The sequence below is a fragment of the Cebus imitator genome, unplaced genomic scaffold (genome assembly GCF_001604975.1).
Source record: "Cebus imitator isolate Cc_AM_T3 unplaced genomic scaffold, Cebus_imitator-1.0 Scaffold516, whole genome shotgun sequence".
Classification (NCBI taxonomy): Eukaryota; Metazoa; Chordata; class Mammalia; order Primates; family Cebidae; genus Cebus; species Cebus imitator.
In genome coordinates, this window is record NW_016107831.1 from 213,885 (window position 1) to 237,115 (window position 23,231).

Below are 23,231 nucleotides of genomic sequence, written 5' to 3' on the forward strand. Positions count from 1 at the left end.
AATGGGCAGGCCATAGGGGTAAGCCCTGACTGTCTCCAATCAGCCTCAGAGCATCCATTTTATTTTCCTAAATTTATTGAGCTTATATTCAGCACTTGGTTGTAGACATCTGTTCACATTAGGATGTATCCTTTTATGGCTACTCAGTGATTGGGCTATATTATAAAATATTTTGAATATCAGCCTTGGTTCTATGTAAAATTTTATTTGTAAAGGCCTCTACTGCTAAATAGGCATTACTGTGTTGTGGTCCTATTTACCACATATTTGGAACCAGACATGCTTCGTTCAAACTCTGGTTTTGCCACTTGCTAGTAGGGTGATATTTAGCAAGTTACTTGGCTTCTGAGAGCCTTGGTTTCCTCATTTGCAAATGAGGCTAATGGTCGACCTACTTCTTTGGATTGTTGTAGCACCTGAAGGAGGTATGGTAAATAAAGTGCTGGCATAAATTAGACACTTAATGAATGCCAAGTTAAGTACATAAACAAGCAAAAAACAAAAAAGCAAACCAGAGTTAAAACTGTAACTCCAAACATTTGAATAAAAGGGACTTCAAGACAGTAATAAAAAAAACTTAATTTTTTGTTGGCTATGAAAGTGAAGTTTATTTTCTTCTTTATCTGTTAAAGGTGGTGAATAAATGAAAACAATGTGAATATCTACCTATGTATTTGTCATCTATCTATAAACTTCCATTTTTTTTTACAGTATTACCAGAGATAGTCTGTACTCAAAGTGCAGCACAGATTTTTCTGATGTCATGGAAGAAATATATCCCTTCTATCAATCATTGCCACCAGTCAGAAAGAATTTCAACTTGGGTATCATATTTGATTAAGCCATTATTGACAGTCTTTATATTTCTTGTTATAGAGTAAATACATAGTATGTGGACTCGAATTATTTTCCTATTTGAAATCAATGGTTTATACCAGAGACAAATTAAAATGTAGCACTTTTAACAAAATTTAACAAGAAAACATCCACCTGGAATTAATAGAACTGTGCTACTACATGCTACTGATATAAAATACTATTAGAGAATATTTTAGGTGAAACCTACCTTATCTAGCTATTAACTTCTATCATATCTATTTTTCCTGTATTTTTAAGAGAAATGACATTAGACTTGGTGCATTAGAAACAGTATCAAAATCTAAAAGGTTATAATCATCAGTAATAAACAATTCCTAAATTGCCAAAAGAGCCCTTGTAGATTTTACAGTCTCCCAATATAAAAGAAATAATGCTTTTATTAAAGAACTTTACTACTAATAAAGAGCTTTCTGATTTTATAGACTAAAAACATTTTTAATAAATGTTATTGCTAAACTACTATCCCATTTCTTGAAAATACGAACACGCGCTTTATTTTAGATACAGTTACCTTACACTGTAAGAAATGGGCACTTGAGTCAGTGCTGGTACTATTGTAGGATAGTAATCAGGTTCTACTGCAAGTTTGTAGCAGAAGGGGAAGTCATTTTCTACTACTCTACAAATAATTACTAGAATTATAGAGGGGACAACTTACTTGCCCAAAAGGGACTTTTCAAGCTTGTTTTGAACTTAAAACCACTTAGAAACCCATTAGAAAACTGGGGTGAAATAATAGCCATAGAAATGGAAATACACAGAAAAGCAAGTGCAAATGACTCTTAAACATAGAAAAAGATGTTCATAATAAGAGAAATGCAGGTTTGTCTTATACTCTGATTATCTTACCCTATTATTTTGGGAAAGGATAAAAAACATTAGTACTAACTAGCCAGTGTAGAATAAAGGAAATAATCAAGTGGATAAAGTGGCGAGAATAAAGGAAAATAGACCTTCTAATGCACAGCTGGTGGGGGTGTAGCTTAGCAATATTTATTTAAATTTCAATATGCAACCTCTTTCATTCTAATTTAAATAATGTATCCAGCAAATATATTGGTATTCATGCAAAATGACATGTATACAAGGTTATTTATTGTGGCACTATTTCTAGGAGCAAAACACTGGAAAAAACTCAGTGTTATAGGAAATATGTATCCTTAACATGATGGAATATTATACAATCATAAAAAGGAAGAAATTTGTTATATATTGATATAGAATAACCACTAAGACTTATTTTTAAGCAAAAGAAATCAAGTTTTAGAAAGAATATCATATACAGTAGTCCCTTCTTACCCATGGCTTTGCAGTTTCAGTTACCCATGGTCAACTGCAGTCCAAACATATTAAGTGGAAAATTCTAGAAATAAACATTTATAAGTTTTAGATTGCACACCATTCTATGTCGTGTAATGAAATCTCATGCTGTTTTGCCTTATCCTGCCTGGGTGTGAATCATCCTTTTGTCCAGCATGTCCATGCCCCAGATGCCACTCACCCATCAGTCACTTAGCTGCCTTCTTGGTTATCCAATTGACTGTCCAGGCACGTAGAGCTTGTGTTTAACTAACCCTTATTTTACTTACTTAATGGCCTCAAAGTGCAAGAGTAGCGATGCTGGCAATTCAGGTTTGCCAAAGAGAAGCCATAAAGTACTTCCTTTAAGTCAAAAGGTGAAAGTTCTCAACAAAGAAAAACAATCATATACTGAGGTTGCTGAGACCTATGTTAACAACAAATCCATCCATAAACTTGTGAAGAAGGAAAAGGAAATCTCTGTTAGTTCTGCTGTCGCACTTCAAACTGAAAAGTTATGGCCATAGTTCATGATAAGTGCTTAATTAAAATGAAAAAGGCATTACATTTGTGGGCGGAAGGCATGAACAGAGAATGTGTTCTGACAGATGGCAACATCTTGCGTCAGCAAACGTTGAGTCTATCCAAAGACTTCAGCAAGGGATTCCTGAAATGAGGGACCCCAGGCCATTTACTGCAAGTAAGGAGTGGCTATACAGATTCAGATATAGGTTTAAACTAAAAATTATAATAATTACTGGAGAGGGTATGTCTGCCAATGAAGAAACTGCTGCTACATTTCCAGCAGAGTTGAAGTTTATTAAAGACAAAGGATACCATTTAACAAAGCCAGTCTTCAATTGTGTGAAACCTGGAAATTCTGGAAGAAAATATCCAGTAGAACCTGCATTTGTTAAAGTGCAAAGGAAGCACCAGGGCATAAAATATGGAAGGATAAATTAATTTTGGTACTATGTGGCAGTGCTCAGGGCATATGATAAAGCCAGGCACAGTGCACGGAGAGAAGAACTCACACACTATTAAAAACGAAAACAAAAGTTATCTACCCCAGTTCTGGCAACATAATCAAAGCATGGGTGACAGCCATCTTGTCTATGGAATAATTCCACCAATCCTTCATCCCAGAAGTGAAAAAATACTTGAAAAAAGAAGAGTTGGAATGTAAAGCCCTATTAATAATAGACAATGTACCCAGCTACCCTGAACCTGTTTGCCACTAAGATGAAAATGTCGAGGTTGTATTTTTAACTCCCTCTACTGCCCCGTTCTTTCAGTCCCATCACCACGGTATCGGTTCATCAAGGCCATGCGCACTTACTTAGTATTTTATCTCATTTAATCAGCAATTGATGCAGGCCCTAATCTGGACATAATGTTGTGTCGGAAATCATTCACTTTGCTGATGCAATAACATTTACCAAAGTTGCAATGGACAAATTAAAACCAGAAATTATAAATGCCTGCTGGAAGAACTTGCGGAGTAAAGCTGTGAATGATATTAAAGGCCTCTTGGGGATACATGGAGGTTAGGAAAATCATTTATGCAGCAAGACAAGGTGATAGGTAGAGATTTGCAAACATGCATGATGAAGAAGTGGAAGAACATATTGAAGGCCATTGATAAGTGTTAAAAAATGAAGAATTAGAAGAGCTTGTTGAATCATCTGCAGAAAGAAGACTGAAGAAGAGGAAACTGAAGTAGAACCAGCAACGTGCACTTACCAAAATGTGCCATGGTGCTTCGAATGGCACAGATATTAAAGGAAAAAATTATAGAATACTATTGTCTGATAGAATGCAGCATTAAAGTCATCCACTAAATGATGATGACTTTTCCAGCAACACTTTGATGAGTTAAAAAGAAAGAGGTAATCATGTCAGATTACAATGTTCTTTCAAAAGGATCTGGAGAAACAACAACAACAAAACAAACAAAATAAAAAAACCTTCCAACTCTCCAGGATCCCCAGCCATCAGCATTGTCTGCTTCTGACATCCAACCATTGACATTGTTGTGGCTTGATGACTCAGAATCACCTGAAGTAGATAACCCTCCTTCTGACATAGCATCAGAAGATCAGTAGCAGCGTAGTGATACTTCACAATGCCTACGTCATTCACCTCACTTAATGTCATCTTACAAGTATTTCATTATCTCACCTCATCACAAGAAGGATGAGTGCAGCACTACAGGATATTTTGAGAGAGAGAGAGAGAGAGAGAGAGAGAAAGAGAGATGAAGAGGGAGAGACAGACAGGGTGAGACCATATTCACCTAACTTTTATTACAGCATATTGTTATAATTGTTAGCTATTGTTGTTAATCTCTTGTTGTGTCTAATTTATAAATTAAAGTTTAACCTAGATATGTATGTATAGGAGAAAACAGTATATACAGAGTTTGGAACTATCCACAATTTCAGGCATTGCCTGGGGGTTTTGGAATGTATCTCCTGAGGATAGGCAGACTACTATACTATTATATTGTTTGTATTTACTGACTTAAAAGATGAACAATGATTACCCATTTGGAGGGAAGTTTTGTAGTGGGAGAATGGGGATAGAAAGGAGACGTTGTACTATTTTCTACGTCAGATTTTGAAGTGTGTAAATATATTACCTATTCAAAAAAAGGAATGAGTAATTTAAAATGTATAAAACAAAAGCAACAAGTGGCCCAGCACATCTCCTCCTTGTGACAGTCATGCTGTGTGGGTGTGAGCTGATGATTTACTGGAGAATCTCCCTGTGCTTATTCCTGTCATCAGGATGCACTTACAGAGAGGTCACAATTCCACCACTGGCACCTCCTCCCCTCTTGAGCTTCAGTGAAGCCTCTGGGATTCATTTTCATCTTTTCATGTTTCTCCCTTCACAGCCTAAATTAACAAGTGGCAGTGGGCAGCAACTGTGTGATTCCTTAAATGGATGTCCCCACATAGAAGTTGATGTTCTCTGAATGCTTCTTTGAAGAACTGTGCCAAAATTAATCAGCCCACAAACAGCAGTCTGGGACCTATTTTGGAATGCACTCCCAGTGTTCATGCCACTAAAGCTGAGAGAAACATACAATAACTCAGTTTTAAAGTGTCTGTGAGGATACCTCTCTATGGGAGCCAGAAGAATTCTGATCGGGCCCCTTAGCGTCAGCAGTGGTTCCTATTGCCTCACATGTTACAGCACAATATTTCATTGACTTCTTTGGCTTAAGTGGATTCTGGATTGCTGTTTTCATAACCCCAATAAGTAACAGGATATTCAGTTCATTTCTAATTTGAGGCTAGTATTAGGGCTGAGCTATTTTAAACCAGTTTGGATATATTTTTTTGGTCCATTGCTGAATGGAGTTTTAAAGTCATAAAATAATTGAAATAAAAACAAAAGAACCAGCCGGTGTGAAGCTACCAGCTTTCAACATTGACAGACTATAAAGGCATTAGAAAGTGTGAATATTGTTTCATTTAGTTTTCACTTCTCGTCATTCTGCTTGCTATTTTAAAGTATTTATTTGTGTGTTTAAAACTGTACATGCCAACAGATAATTATCATCCTTATCTCAAAGCCAGTTCTAGGAAACCTCCAAAATAGAGTGTATTAAAAGCACAGATCACGTAAACAGCGCATGCACACACACACACACACACACGCAAAGAAAATTCTTGTTTATCGATATTTAAAATTAATTTTTAAAACACAAGGTAAAGGGGGCCGCGGTGGCTCATGCCAGTTGTCCTGGAGCTTGAGGAGCCGAGGCTACGCGTTCGAGGCCAACCAACCTAGGCAACATAGGAGCCTCTCATTCATTAAAACACAAGGTAAATAAGGGTGGCTACTCCATTAAAAAGATGTGCTTACCAATGTAGGTACTGGTATGTTTCCTCTGAAGTAATCATAAACAATTATTTAGTAATGTTTCAAATATCAAAAATGAGAAAAATTCAATAAATATAAATGAACATGTCAAAATACACAAACAACCTTGCTGACAAACTTTAAAAGTGTATTATAAAAGCAATTTAACTTCATAGCAGTTAACACAATTCTAATAAACCTTACAGGTTTTCTATTAGTGCTGTATGTACATAGAAATGATGCAGGAGAGGTACAAGGAACTAAAGCCGGAAAATTACCCTTACACTTCATAGGGTATGAAAGTCTCCTTTCTTTTTTCCTTCAGGTTAAGGCTTGCTGAGCTTTGAAGAAGACTTTCAGTGCAAGTGGATTACATATTGACCTCACCCTGGCCTAGACCACTGACCAACTGGAATTGGCGGAGCGGGGAAGTAATACTTGCTGCCCCAAGCGTGTTTCACTCCCTCTTTGAATGAGACGCTCCAAAAGCCTCATTCCAATGGTGCTGGAAATCCCTCCTCTCACTGCTGCTCACTCTCATTTACGGGGCAATGTAAGCAAATCACTCCATCCCCTAATCAAAAGGTTGAATATTCTCTCCACCTTCTTCAACTTAAGCTGGGTTCTCAAAGGGATGCTGGGACATCCCTGACAGTCCGTCACGTCCCTTAATACAGTATCGCAGACCACTATGTCATCCAGATAGCCTTCTGTCTCTCACCCTTCCACAATTTCAAGTATCTTTATAGCAGTGCCTGACTCCTCAGTACCAATTTCTATGCTAGTTCATTCTTGCATTGCCATGAAGAAATACATGAGGTTGGGTAATTTATTTAAAAAAGAGGTTTAGTTGGCTTACAGTTCTACGGGATTTACAGGAAGCATGGTGTCGGCGTCTACATCTGGTGAGGCCTCAGGTGGCTTTTAATCATGACAGAAAGTGAAGCAGGAATAGGCACATCACATGGTAAGAGCAGGAGCAAGTCAGGGGGAGGTGCCAGAAATTTTTAAATAACCAGATCTCTTGAGAAGTCACTATATTGAAGACAACAGCAAGCCATGTGGGATCCGCCCCCATGACCCAAATGCCTCCCACCAGTTCCCACCACCAGCATTGAGAATTACATCTCTGCATGAGATTTAGAGAGGACATTCAAACTTTATCACTTTTCTTTCCATCTGTCTCCAGACCCCCAAGCTTTTAAACATCCTTGGAGATTTCACCCTTTCAATCATATTTTCATTTACTTATTCCTTCTCTCTATGGGCTATTTCAATATAATAATGGCCCGTGTTCATATTCTGAAAGAATTTAAAAATCAGTCCATCATTCTATATTTCCCTTAGGCTACTGTCCCTTCTCTACTTCTCCTTTTAAAGCAAATCTATAGGCCATGCTGTCTGCTTCTTTTTCCAAACTTAACTTCTGGAAGTTGGCTTTGTTCAGAAAGACTGTGCCCTACAAGACCAGTTTTCCCTTGGGTACAAACAATAAAATCATCTTATAATTTCAGATGGTGGTCTATTTTTTTTAACATGGGTTATCGAAACTACATCATGTGCTCCACCACATAATGAGTGCAAAGACTAATTGTACCAGTCCATAAAATTTGGTGTGAAAATTATGCTTGCTAAGTTTTAGACTGCATCCTGAACACATAGTAACATAGTCTAATTTTTCAGGTCAAAATGATTTCATCCCTGAACTTGTTAAACTACAGGGTGTTCAGGTCCATTATTGAGAAAGGAGGCTTCCTGGTTGGGTTTCAGCGATAACCATTTAAACTGTTCCCTCCAAAGGCCCTTGACAGCCAAACAGCTTATTCTTAACTCTTAAAGCTACTTCTAGAAACTCTGTAACTAGCAACTTCCCCAAAACCTCCAGTCCATGGGGAGTGATGTCTTGCGGTTTTCTCTCAATTAATTTCTTAACCTCAGATATAGTCCTTTCTGAATTATTCACATTTCTCCAAAATTCTTTGCTCATCCTTCTTTTACTTTGACAGTTCAGGTGGCATCAAGTACTGATGACTCCTCATTGTCTGTTTTTGGTCATGAACTTTCTCCTGTGCTTCCTGCATGTTTCTAGCCAACAAATGTGCTGCTCCAACTGGGCTTGCCGGTAGCTCTCATATGCATCATATCCAAAATTGCATTCACTAACTGCAAATTTTCCTCCCTCCTTCCCTCCCTCCCTCCGTTCTTTCCTTCCTTCCTGGAAAATCATACTCATTTTCTTTCCCCTCTTCCTTCCAACTTTTCCATTTAGCTATTTATGTTTTGAGGTTCACTCCAAAATCCTATCTTTTCCATTGATACTTCGTGTATTTTTATCTATGTATCTTTAATAGGGCTAATAAGACTTTTCAACCCACTGGTTGGTTGTGAGAATTAGATAAGTCAATAGAGACCTATTCTTCTTTTCTTCCTTCTTCTTTCCCTTCCTTCTTCTTTCCTTCCTTCCTTCCTTCCATCCTTCCCTCCTTCTTTCCTTCTCCCTTTTTTCCTTTTTCTCTTTCTTCTCTATCTATATTTCTATTTATAGATATAGATATATCTGGATACATAAAAGAAACAAAGTTTTTACAAAGTAAAACTTACCTTCCAATGTTCAATGAACTCTGATTTTTTTTATCGTATTCAATTTTTATTCTATTTCATTTCTTTCTGTGATTTCAATTAAACATAATGCTGATTGCAATCCATTAAATTGATTTTACAACCCAACAATGGGTAATAAGTCAGAGATTGAATACTATATTTTCTCTCTATATACACTGCAGTGATAAGGCAAAATTAAAAATTAGACTTCATCATTCCCCACGATGATCCTTACTGAAGGTGTTCAATTGCCTACTGTATAAAATCTCCTAAGGCAGGCATGGCCCCTGACGACCTGCCAGCCTTTTCAGCTTCGTTTCTCCCTATTCGTTCTTCCTTGCATTAATTACCCTAGCAATACCCAGCTCCTTCCTATTTCACCCTGGTGTTTTCTCTTTCTATTCTCCCATACCTTTACTTCTCTAGCTGTTTTTCCCTAAAATCGACACTTAGATCATGACAACTAAAATGTCTACTATAAGCAGACTATTTCGGATGTAACTAAAGAATAAATAAAGAGCTATGATTGTGGGGTTGAAATCCTCTGCTTCCTGTAGCCTCCGTAGTAATAAACACAGCATTGCTAATGAAGTAACTACTCAGTAGATATTTTTTATGTCCTTGGCTGATTTCCAATGAATCTGTTCATCATTACTTCCCTGCCCAAGAACTCACTTGTTGCCTACAACACCAATTCCAATGTCTCTTCCTGGTTTAGATCCTTCAGAATCTCACTATTCATCCACCTTATTTTATAACAATGTCTTTCTCTGGCTTGCTCATCTCTTTGCTGCCCTTCTGTTTTATCCTTCTTTCCCCAAGTTCACCATCCTTCTAGTAATATTTCACACATCATACTCACTTTCCTTCCCCTCTCTCTTCCTGCTTTTCCATTTAGCTATTTATGTTTTGGGGTTCACTCCAAAATCCTATCTTTTCCATTGGTACTTCATGTATTTTTATCTATGTATCTTTAATAGGGATAATAAGAGCTTCCAACCGACTGGTTGGTTGTGAGAATGAAATAGGTCAATAAGATAAAGTGCCTGCCACACAGTTTGTGTTCATACTCGTATGTCATAGACTCCATTGAACCTCCTCATCCTAAGCCTTTGTTCCACACAGCCATTGCCCATCACTGAACACTTCATAGATTTCTAATTGTCTTAAGACTTCTTTCTAAAAACTGACTCCACATTTCCTGAAAACCAAAGCCCTGTCATATCACATCCTCTTACCCCAATGTCACTCTTGCAGTGAGAAAGTAGTGACTCAATAATCTATGGTTGATTTCTCATAATTTGCTCTGTAAAATCAATGATCAATTATTCATAGATTAGTGTCATCACTATAATCATCATCATCATCCATCCAAACAAATAACCTAGAAGGTATTTATTTGTAGATATGATATATATTTTAGTAGTGGCATTCAAGTATATATGAATCCATTGTTGTAGTTATTCATAACAATTCCTATAAAACAAGGAAACCACACTAATTGCAATGAAAACATGTCTCTCTTTTTTTTTTTAACTCCCTGAGTAGCTACATCCTATTCTCTGATAGAAACAGAATCATCTCTTAGGCAGAAAAGAAGTCTTCTCTATTTTAGTGAATGTCAAATGAGGCAAAAGAAGAGTTACATAATTAAGTAGAAATTGAAACTAAATTTTCCTTTAATATTTGTCTAGATAATCTGAGTTGAAAAAGCAATTGCAACTTTACGCTGCCTTACATTTTTGTGAACACATTAAAGTGGATCTCATCTACTCACTATTTCAGAGTCTGTTTATGACATTGTACGTGTATGAAGGCTGGAATGGGGTGCATGACAGAGGAAAGAGAGGGAATTGCTGTTTTGAAGTCTGTTTGGTTTCAGTAGACTTGTAATGCATTTGGAAAGTTATAGACAGTGGAGAGTGGAAGAAATGTTTAGCAACATGATCCAATACTTAAGTCAGAATCATCTGACTTAAATTTTTCTGGTTGTCGGCCCCAGTCTTCAAATTAATTAAAAATAATAAATTAATTAGGATTGTGTAAGACTTCATGACAATTGGTTAGGTTTTGATTCACAAGAATCACAGAGTTAACTGTATTTAAAATTTTCATTAACATTTACTGTCATTTAAATCAAATAAATGTTTGTAAACTGTAAACTATGAAAATAATCCTACTGATGAAAAAGATCTTTCTCAGTTTCCTATGGATTAATTGTTCATTTTTTTGTGAAGTCTTCACTTATGAGATGAATTTAAAGTTTCTGAACCACTGGCCCAAGGTCAGTTATCAGTCTGTTTTTTAGTATTAATAGAAAAGTAGTCATGAGGTTAATTTGCTTTCAAAATGAATATGAGATTATTTTCAGTATAAATTTTCAAAGTAAATTTTCACAATAATTTACATTTTTCTGTAATATTTTTAAATAGCTTTGTATGTTTATTACTTCTCTTAATTACCTTTTAAAAGTCACATGCGGATTAAAACTTATTGTGATTTTAAAAGGGAAGGAAGTGATGAATATTTTCAATGCTAGTGGTTCTCAGTGTTAAGCTGCACCTAAATCAACCTGGGATCTTAAAAATACCAATGCGCCAGGCATGATCATTGTCTGGACCCCAGATAATTGTATTAGACTCTCTGTGGATTTGGGCATCTGTGTGTATTTAATAGCTCCCCAGATGATTGTAATTATACAGTCATGTGCTGTGTAACAATGTTTTGGTCAATGACAGACCATACATACGACAGTAACCCCATAAGATTATAATGAAGCAGCCCTACACAGGTGTGCCATTTTTTATTTTTCATACCATATTTTCACTATATATTTTCTATGTTTAGATACACAAATACTATTGTGTTACAATTGCCTAAAGCACTCAATACAATAACATGCTGTACAGGTTTCTGCCGAGAAGCAGCAGGCTCTACCATATAGCCTAGTGTGTAGTTGACTATGCCATCTAGGGTAGGGTAAGTGCAGTCTATTATGTTTGCACGACGGCAAAATCACCTAATGACACATTTCTAGGAATGTATCCCTGTTGTTGAGCTGCACATGACTTTATGAAGAACCTATGAGGTTCATGATCTTTTTATATGGAATGTGATTCTCCTTGCATTTGTAAAGTGATGTGAATTATAGTATAGGCTTATTTATTGAAAATTCTCCTACTCACTCCCCACTTCCATACTCTGCTGCTATCTAAGTAATGGAGAAGCTCTGTTCTCCCGTGAGATAGTCAATGCTTACCTCGAGCCCTCATTTGGCCCCCTCTTCCACTCTTCCTTTCCTTTGGATTCTCTCCAAATCCCTCTCCACAACTTCTACCATGTTATGGGTGCTGCATACAAATAGGAATTGTGGCTCTTCCCCTGCTGTGTCAATGGCTGCTTTTGTGTGGGAAAGGGAGGGGGGCTTAGCACGAGTCAGATGAGTCAGAGGATAGGTGGGCCTCACAGCCAGGACCATCTGGATAAAAAGCCTCAATATTAAGGAACAGTGGCCCTTCCAATTGAGGAATTGCCTCAGATTTGTCTCCTATTACTCATCCCTTTTTAATAACACTGTACCTGAAAAATATTTTGTTCCTTTAACCAATAATCAACTCTCCTCGATGTATCTTAAATCTTCTAATTCGTTTTTTTTCGTTCCACTGGGGTTGGGACGAGAACCACTGAAGGTAAATAAATTACACTAAAAGATGTTGGATAACTCTAAATGTCCATTTAAAGGTCACATTTCAGAAAAAAATCTTTTAAAATATAAACAATAAAACACTAAACTAAAAAGAAAAATCCATAACCCTAAAATGTAAATGGAAGTCTTGGAATTCAGGTAAGCAAAACCTGATTCCTTGTCTCTACACTTTGGCTCCTTGAGGGCAGAAACCGCATTTTATTTATATTTGCATTATGCCAGGTTGAAATGGCTGGTAAATGCTAATGGTATTAACATACTTTTTTCTTATAATGGCAAATTCTAATTTTCTAGATATTTGTGTTCTTTAATCAGTGTTTTATTGTTAGAAGGTATCATTAAAACTCATTAATGTTAAAAATGTATGTAATAATAATTCTCTTATTTATTTACGTTAAAGGGGAAATGTATTTCATATTTTCCTACCACGTAAATCTGTTAACATTTTTGAAATTTTTTAATCATTAAATACTTATTAGTTATGGTGTCCCTGTATGGAACAAAGATGACACCAATCAAGTTAAAATCTGAAATGTCTAATGTTGAACATGCAGAATTCACAGTCAGTTAACACTTGACAACTAGGAAACAGTAGGCAATCTCTAGAATAACAATGCGTGCATTGAAGTGAAGGCTTGTATTTGTGCAAGAGTTAACGGATCAAAATAGTGTTTGGTTTAGATCACTGTTTCTCAAGGAAAAATAAAGTGGAAAATGATGCATTACTTCGTCCTTTGCTTTGGATAAATTTTAAATATAATTAAAAGAAGACTAGAATTGTTAATGTTAAAGGCTTTGGGCTGTGGATGTTAAAAAATGTTGGTAAACGCATAGCTGGGCAAAATCCTTTGGAATGTTAAAACTTTAAATTAAACACATCCCATACAGGGAAATGAGGCACTTGAGAAGAACAGTGACAACTTGTACATGAATTTAGATTTCATTATGATTTTCAATAAAGGGTTCTTGATATTCTATGTGAAAGTACGTTATCATGGATCATTTACACTTAATGGCATTCTAAGGTGCTAAGAAAGTTGCTCAAAGTCATAGCATCAATGCAGCATCAAACACAGATAACCTGATTCTAAATTCAGTGCCCTGTCCATCACAGCTCTGGACCCCTGCAGCCACTTATTAGGACTATGTGAGCTAGTTCTCACTGCTAATTTCCTAGAGAGGCAATGACAGTCACTTGAGAACCTATGGTGGTTTGGCATAAATCCTTCTCAGAGTTGTCCCTGGACCAGCATTATGAACATCATTTGGGAATTTACCTGAAATGAGGCATCTGGTGTCCCACTACAAACATAATGCATCTGAATCTGCATTTTTAACAAGATTACTATATAATTTTTATGCGCATTACAGTATGAAAAGCAGTAATATAAAGAAGTCCAGATATAAAATCAGTGGACCTGAATTCCATCTCAGCTCTGCCACAGACTGGCCGTGGCACTTTAAGTAAGCTGTGTAATTTTTTACAGCATCAGTTTATCTGTAAAATGGGGATGATAATATCTATCTTAGAGAGAGTTATGGCAATGACTGTATGAATAAAAATGCATGGAACCCAGCAGGAGTTTAAGAAAGGCAAACTGAATTCACATGCAAATCCACAGATGTGTAATAAGACAGCTCAGGTACTCAGAGAATTTGGGGAATCCCCAAATTTCTGGTTATGTTGCACCAAAGAAATACCAGTGCTAGAATTTATTTAAATTAAGCTTTCTGAGATATCTACAACATTTTTGTGCCCTAGAGAGTTGCTACAGAGTTATTCTCAGCAGAGTAATTATAGGTGAGGCTGCCCTATAATGAGATATCTTTTCTACTTCATTAAATAAACCCCCTTGAATGGGCTCCAAAATGGACCTGCCTTATACCAAATTCCATTATCTTGGAAGTAATCTCATAAGAAGGCCCTGGTGTGGGTTCAATCATGCTGGATACCTAACATTTACCCTAAAGGGAATGTGTTCTAGAACAGTGATTCCCGAAAGCTGGTTCTCAGACCAATATTTCACAGATCCAAAGGAAAATAAAAAATAAAGACAACATAGCTTTTCAGAAAATTAAAATATGACTATTTTTTAAATATCCTTCATTCTGAGAGTATGACCTTTCTGTTTCTTTTTATCTTCCTTTGTAACTTTTATGTGTAAAACTGCTCCATATTTTATGATTCAAAGGTGGTAATAGATGGTAATTTCTGTAATGTTCCTGCACAATACAAATGCAATGTCAGCCCACTCTCCCCCTACACACACTTAAAACATTTTTTAAATGGATCCTTGAAATGCAAAAATTCTGAACTATTGTTACAGAAACACCTGCTTAAAAGGAAATTCTTTCCTATAAAATCAATGTTGGACATACAACATTTTAAATTATAAAATGTAGGGACCAAACTACGAAGTGTGAATTGGAGGGCGAATCTGTTCTGTGCAGGCATATCACAGAGAGTGGTGCTCCTCAAACTGCGACGTGCACGGGGACCATCTGGGATTTGTTAAAGTGCGGATTCTGATTCTGCAGGTCTGGCAAGGTCTGGAATTCTGAATTTCCAACCAACGCACACGTAGAGTAGCAGAGGCATACTGGGAGCGCTGAAAGCAGACACCCGGATCCTCACTCCTCCACTTCTAGCTTTGACCCTTGAGCAAGTTGCTCAACCTCTCCACCCGGGGTTTTCTTGTTGGTAACACAACAATAATCGCAGTGTTATCTCATTGGCTTGTTTTGAGAATAAAATGGAATAATGAATGTAAATATTCCCAGAATGTAAAATATACTACCTGACACACACAAAGAGCTCCATAAACGTGAGTTATTACTTTAGCTTCACAGATCAGTGACTGAAGAGCCATGATATTAAAAAAAGATTAGCACCTCAAGGGGTTCCTGCATGATAAAATTGGAAGAATTGAAAGTTCTGGTTGATAATGAATGGGCCTTGTTCTGTCTTCTTTGATGGACTTTGTGCGATTGTTTGAAGCTGTGAATCTTGAAGGATACACATAGATTTGTTCTAATTCAGAAGATGGAAGCCTCTTAATTATTAGGATCCTATGATTAAGGTTGAAGTAATGGTATTGTGTAAGTTGCATGCCACAGAGTTAGAAAAACCTTTGATAATTTCTTTGAGCGTTATTCCTATATGTGACAAAAAATATGATTGCTACATCCTCTGTCCTTTATGTTTTCCTAATTTATTACTCTTTTCCTACATTTTGTTGACAGCTAAGCAATCTGTAACATAGTAGTATGTGTTGCATAATATGCAAATACAACTCTATGAGGCCAGTCATATATTTTTTAATAGAATCTCTGCTGGTTTTGTTGTGGGTAAATTTGTATAGCTGTCTTTTTAAAATTGCAGGGAATCGTATCTAGGCATGACCACATAAAATAATACGAATTTGTGTTTTTATCTTCAGCTTACACCTTTTGCCCTACTGGTTTAGCTTCTGGTGTGAATACAAACGTAAGAGCAAATGACGACCGTTTTTAGTAAAACTTGCGAAAGATTGATGAGGTGGTCATAGAGCTAAGGACCAATCTTACCCACGTAACAGGTTCACCTTTATACAGTAAAAAGAAAGCATGCAAAAATAAGTTATTTCATTGAGCATGTTTACATAAACACCTGCTATGTTACAAAATCCTAAAAGACTAAAGTTGACAGGGTTTTGGAAGTTAAACTGTTGTCTTCTGAATCATTGCGTACCGTTCGATCTTAATCACTATAAAATGTTATCATAAATTTACCTATCTAGTTAGTGACTATGTTATGAAAGCAAAAGGAGTTAGTACTTTGTCAAGAGCACAAAGGAAACTAACACATAAACAGAATATTCCTAATGGATTTATTAGATGCATTGGAAATTATTATGTCACTTAATAAATATTTAAACGCCTCCCGGGCCTTCGCTCAGTTCTTACTTTTCTGTTTCTTTTTTGTGGCCTCACCTTTAACCACAACCAGTCCTCCACACGCCCTTACAGCTGACTTTGTACCACATATTTAGCGACCATTTCAAATGTCTCGGCTGGGCGCGGTGGCTCATGCCTGTAATCCCAGCACTTTGGGAGGCCGAGGCAGTTGCATTGCCTGAGGTCAGGAGTTCAAGACCAGCCTGGTCAACATGACAATACGCTGTCTCAACTAAAAATACAAAAATTAGCCGGGTGTTATGGCGGACTCCAGTAATCCCAGCTACTCAGGAGGCTGAGGCAGGAGAATTGCTTGAACCCAGAAGACGGATGTTGCAGTGAGCCCAGATCATGCCACTGAACTCCAGCCTGCGTGACAGAGCAAGTCTCCATCTCAAAAAAAGAAAAAAGTCTCACAACACCTCCCAAATAACAAGGCTTCTATGGGAGAGAAGTTACTTATCCTTCAGTACCTATTTTCTTCTTCTTTCTCAGTAATAGAACTTCTGAATATTTTAGCCATCTGGAATAAAGACTGTTTTTCTTAGCCTCCCTTGCGGGTACGTGCGGCCACAGGAATCAATTCTGGTTAATGGCGAAAAAAATGAAAACGTTGGGTGTAACTTCTGTGAAATGTGCTCATGGAGACACTGTGTGCCTCTCTTTCCTTTTTTTTTATTTTTTGGCTGGCTAGATTGTGTATTTGATGACACCAGCAGGAACAGTCATCTTGGATCATGAAGTCAAAGCCACTTCTTAGGAAACAAAATAAAACCTGGCCTCCTGATCCTTATTCCATATCAGCCCTGACTACCAACATATATGTATGAGAGAAATAAACTTCCACCTTCCTTCAGACACTGTTATTTTGCAGCCAAACCCAACCCTAATGCATACACGCTCAAATACTTCCTGCTGCATCGATCAAGGGTGATCATTATCATTATGCCTTTGGCCTCTGTTGTCCATCCTATCTTATTCAAAAGCCACATTAGGACTTAAGGAAAAGGGAGAGATGCCTTAAATGATCCCTGAGAACACTCAGAATTAATAAAGTTAAGTTTAGAAGCTAAATTCAGAAAAGGAAACACTAAAAAGGCTACAAATCTTTTCTATTTCCAGTACCTTTGTTTTATTAATAGACATTCTAGCTAAGATTTCAAAGTTAATTCCCTAGATAATTAGACAGAAGCTAGACCAGACGTCTAAGCTAAGTTTTGGTTTCCAAATAATTATTTTTGCTAATTATCAGTAATTAGTGTCAGCAACCAAAACTGTCCTAAAAACCCTGGGAGAGAGAAGGAGAACAAGAGAGAGAAAGAAAGAGGGAGCGGGGAAGGAGCGAGAGAGAAACACAAGCATTATTCAGTACAATATTTTATATATATATATATATATTTGAGACTGAGTCTTGCTCTGTTGCCAGGCTGGAGTTCAGTGGCAGATCTCGGCTCACTGCAACCTCTGCCTCCTGGGTTCAAGCAATTCTTCCGCCTCAGCCTCCCGAGTAGCTGGGACCACAGGCATGCGCCACCACACCCAGCTGTTTTTTTTTTTTTGCATTTTTAGTAGAGACCGGGTTCCACCATGTTGGCCAGGATGGTCTCGATCTCTTGACCTCGTGATCCGCCCACCTTGGGCTCCCACAATGCCGGGATTACAGGCGTGAGGATTAATTTTAGGATCAACAAAATCTGATTGAAATTTTATAATTTTGAACACTGTTTTATGGAAAACTGGTTTTGTTTTTTTTTTTCAGTTAATGCAATTATCTTTTGCTTTTACCTAGACTTAATTTGAAGTTTTTACAGTAGCTAAGAAAAGATGCTCTTCTTTTTTCACACCAAAATGATTATTTTCTTTAACTATAAAATTATACCTTTAACCCTCCCTGTGCCAGGAAAATAAATTTCAGCTTAAGATGGCCCTGGTAGAACTGCCTGGGGTTCTTTGTAGAGTCTTTCATTAGCATCCTTTTCTTAGACAGAGGCTGCTGGGCCTTAGCTCAAAAGACTGTTCAAAAGAACAGAGGGTTCTTTTGGTGGTTTGTGGATAATACGGATTTTTCGGCACTTATTAGATAGTTTGGAAATTTAGGTAGTGCATCACATTTCCCTTATTTGTGTAGATGACCCTTTATGAGAGCAGAAATATTCGCAGATGCGTCTATTTGTGAGCTACCTAATTCCTTCTGAATCTACTCAGGTCTCTTTTTGTGCTTAGCGTCTTTTAAAATACTCAGAAGAACCATTGTCTGGTATCACCTATTAATAATTCATTGTAGTTGTAGTTATTTTAACCTGCAAGTAACAATAAAATAATACTTTACTCTTTAAATCTTCACCACTTTCACAACATGTCACATTCGACTCTTGCTCACTCATCGCTCTTGGTCAATTGCTCTTTTCGGCATCTTTTTTTTTTTTTTTTTTGGAAATAGAGTCTTACTCTGTTGCCCAGCCTGGAATGCAGTGATGTAATTATAGCTTACTACACCCTTGGCTTCCTGGGCTCAAGAGATCCTTTCACCTCAGCCTCCCGAATAGCTAAGGTGTGCAGGTGGGTGCCGCTACGCCTAGCAAATTTTTACATTTTGTAGCGACAGGACCTCACTATGTTACCCAGGCTGGCCCGGAGTTTCTGGTCTCAGGCAATTCTCTCACCTTGGCTTCCCAAAGTGCTGGGACTACAGGTGCCCCGCCTTTATGGTATCTTTATTTAAATGTTTACTAGTTTGTCTTCCTCATCAGATAGTTAGAGGAAAGGAACCATGTCCTCATACATGTCTTTTTAAATATCTCCGGTGCCCAGCAGGCAAATATAGTATGCATTAAAATGTCTTGTGTGAGATAGTTTTGTAAAATGAAATATGAAATACGCACTTATCAATCTAGCAAGGCAATGGTGCATACACTTTGTTCCTTCTGTAGGTCCAGCATGTCAGGAGCTAGTGTAATTTTCCCACTACGTATTTTGTGTTTTAGTAGTGATTCTGAAATTTATTTTAGTCCATGGGCTATTTTTTATGCCAAGATATTCACAGATTTACCTGTTTACAGATAGGAAGATAACTATTCATAAAGATCACTAGATTGGGGAGGAAGGTAAAATTTAATGGTAAAGAAAAATCGTGTTATTTTGTTCGTAATAAGTATCATGTATAAATTATAAGCACATGCTAAAAAGTAAAGATGGTTATGTTTAATCATGAGGATACTACATATGAAAGGCAGACCATTCAGATACTCATTAACTGCCTATTTCTAGAGAATCTATATTCTACCCACCACCATTGTACTAAAACTTTACGACTTTTATAGTTGTACATCCAAATTACAAAACCAACTGCATTTAAAAAAGCTATCACCATTCACTTCAGGTTTTGCAAAAAGCATGAGGTGTGCTTTTGGGGTTATTTCTATATGTCAAGAGCACACACGCATATTAATTTGCAGGCATAGCTTATTTGCTTTATGTAAACCGGGAACTGCAAAATCCTGATATCATTAAATATCCTCACCTCATGATCACTGTTTATTACAGTCTGGTCAGAACCCCTCAAAGTAATTGCAACTTTCCATTTCACAGCTCCCTGTCACCAATCTATATTTTCTTTAAGCCCATACCTCAAGTGCTGTTCGGAACTGTCCTGCTGCCATGGCGTATTTCTTCTGTCTATAGCAAGAGCTGGCATCCTTTAAGGCTACCTGAAGCCATTTGTCAATCTGAGGCGGAAAGCTGAAATTAGGTACACTCAAAGGGTCTCCTATTTCAGCAGTCTGGCATGTTGGCTGACTCCCAGTAGACATGAAGGACTCTACAAACTCATAGCTGACGCCCTCTTCATCAACGTAGACCAGCTTCATTTCCACATCCATTATGTTCTTTAAGGGGATGCGCGGCAGAGGCATGGTGATTAACTGAGTGTCAGCTTCTATTATCTTTGCCTCTTTCTTTCCAGCTGGCTTTTCTTCACCTTCTGCCTTCCGTTTAAAGGCCACTTTCTCTAAATCATTGCTTTGTTTTTCTTTGATGCTCTTTGTCATTTTTGTTCTTTCAGGTGTGATTTTTACCTGTGTATCTCCACAGTTTTTCTTCATCTCTTGTGGCATTTCCAGGATGTTAGGCGGGTGTCCTAAGGTGGACATTTTCTTGCTTGTATTTATCTTTGGAACAAGCTGATCATGGTAGACCCTTTTCACTGCATTCTCCAAACTCCTACTGCTTCCTGCATCCATTGAAGCCCAAAACTCCTGCAGGGGTGAGAAAAAGGAAACTAATTAAGGCATATTTTGAATTCTAGTGGTTTACACTATGGTCAAATTCATTTAAAACACTATTTTATTCATTATTAGTATTTGTGGCCTTAAAAGTAAAACTGTATTTACATCGTTTACTGACTATTTTACTGGAGGAGTGTATGTGTCAGTCTCAAAACTCACCAAGATAAGAATTTGTTGTAAGCACATCTAGACATTGCCTTAAAAAATAATCATTGATAGCTGAACAACATCGAATGAACACTTTTATGGGGTATCCAAACTCATTGAATAGGAAAATTTTATACATAGCCACTGAGACAGGAAAAGTCAAAGTAAATCTATCTCAATATTAATTTCCTCAGAAAGGCAGGTGGTCTAGAACTCATTATAAAATACACTACTCACCTGAATAATAGACTTGGGGGTCTAAAGAAACCACAGCTGCTTCCTCTGAAAACCTTCCAAAATGTGAGCACAATCTTTCTTAAATTTCTTTCTTTTATTACTAATGAAAATCTCAAGTTTAAAAAGCTTATAGACAACTATTTTTTAGAACAGGCTTTAGAACATGACCTTCATCCTTACATAAATGTGAGCTGTAGATTTATCTTTAGTCTACTGTATTAATATATTTAGAGTAATGATATCAGCAATGTACATTATATGAAGATAAGGTATTTTCCTAAAACATTAATGCTCAAAATATATAACTAACAGTCTTTTTGATTCCAGGATTCTGCATGCTATGTGCTTCTAGATTTGTTTCAAACTGTAAAGTGTTCTAAGATATAATAATTATTTAGTATGGTTGGTTCCTATCTTTTAGGACTTTCGTTTTCACCTATCACATTCTATTCTGGAAACAACTTTGTGGAGTAAATAGGAATAGGTACCATATTTTGCAAAGAAGATGAAAGCTTCCTTTCATCTTCAAGGTCAGTGTCTGATTAAAGATAAAAATCTTGAGTCACTTTTCAAAGTTTATTAATGTTGCTCATTATTTTCATTTGTTTGTCTGGAAGACAGTAGTTTGCCCAAAGAAGACCCTAAAACCAAACACCACATGTTCTTACTTGTGAGAGGCAGTTGAATAATGAGAACACATGAACACAGGGAAGGGAACATCACCTACCAGGGCCTCTTGGGGATGGGTGAGGGAAGGGGGAGGGAAAGCATTAAGACAAATACCTAAAGCATGCAGGGCTTAAAACCTGGACGACGAGTTGACAACTGCAGCAAACCGCCATGGCACATGTATACCTATGTCACAAACCTGCACGTTCTGCACATATATCTCAGAACTTAAAGTAAAACAAACAAACAAAAAAATATCCTGAACTGTGACCCATTAGATTTTTTGTTTGTTTGTTTGTTTTGAGACAGAATCTCTCTCTGTTACCAGGCTGGAGTGCAGTGGTGCCCTCTTGGCTCACTGCAACCTCTACCTCCGGGTTCAAGCGATTCTCCTGTCTCAGCCTCCCGAATAGCTGGGGTTACAGACGTCTGCCACCACGCCTGACTAATTTTTTTGTATTTTTAGTAGAGACAGGGTTTCACCATGTTGACCAGGCTGGTCTTGAACTCCTGACCTTGTGATCCGCCTGCCTGGGCCTCCCAAAGTGCTGGGATTACAGGTGTGAGCCACTGGGCCCAGCCAGATTTTTAAGTAAGGGAGGAACCGAAACTATTCCTATGGCTCTAACCTTTGAAGTACTTTCCCCCTCTGTACCATTGGACACACACATCATCAGAAAAGATTTAAGGTTACACATGGACATATCAAAGGATCTACTGTGACAGTATTTGTTATCTCATAAGAGTGATTGAATTCCAATAATTCTAATAATAGCTATCTTGTATATTAATTTGTAAAAGCTAAATTCTAGAATATTTCCCCAATGATTCATAATGACACAGTAGAGTTGTGTTTCTATAGGATAAAACATCTAAAAGTTTGAAATTTTTACCGATCTTTGTCATGTTTAGTATTGAAGATTGACATGACTGTGAATCACAGGCCCCATCAACAGATTCACTTTGGGCAAGACCCTGTTTCCTTTTCCTCTGTTAGAAACATTGCCGGCATTCAACATCTTTTGCACTGCTAATGTGGCTACTCAGAGTGGCAAGGGGAAAACGGTCCTGGCCATCACTTTTATCTTGTGTTTGCTCTTGTGCCATGTCTACATATGCCTTAGATTGAGTAAAAATGAACTTCAGTCCTTCAGTTAAGATCTCTGTTGAACGCACGCTCCAGGTATGCATCTATACCGTTAAGTTTCTTTTGGTAGCAGAGATACAGCTCTTGAAACTTGTTTAAAGCTCAAAAAACCTGGTTTTAAGGGTTTCTGGTTCATTTTCATTTCTACAATAGGCTGTTAAAAATATCAACAGAAAACACTGGCTTGTGAGCTGTTCCAACATTTTCATGATACCTCCCAGGTATCTTATCTTAGCAAACTCTCCCTACTTCAAGCACCAGAAGCTAAAATGTACCAGAATATCTGTAGTTGGTTGGCATTAGAAACATTTTTAGCATCTACAGCAGCGTTACCTATCTCTGCTGTATTTATTTCCCATCTCTTGAACACATATAAATGCATAAAGTTATCCTCATAGACATTTCTTCTAGAGAATAATCACCTCTCTCTGCCTCCCTCTCTCCATTTTCCTCC

At 37.2% G+C, this 23,231-nt stretch overlaps 1 protein-coding gene across 1 annotated transcript in view; it reads right to left on the bottom strand.

The window, feature by feature from the left end:
• Nucleotides 1-23,231, bottom strand: part of SPATA16 (spermatogenesis associated 16) — a 246,538-nt gene that overhangs the window by 200,786 nt on the left and 22,521 nt on the right. The window contains exon 2 of the mRNA XM_017514109.2: nucleotides 19,921-20,547. Coding sequence (XP_017369598.1) covers nucleotides 19,921-20,532 — 612 coding nt within the window. The 5' untranslated portion in view covers nucleotides 20,533-20,547. The remainder of the gene's footprint in view (nucleotides 1-19,920; nucleotides 20,548-23,231) is intronic.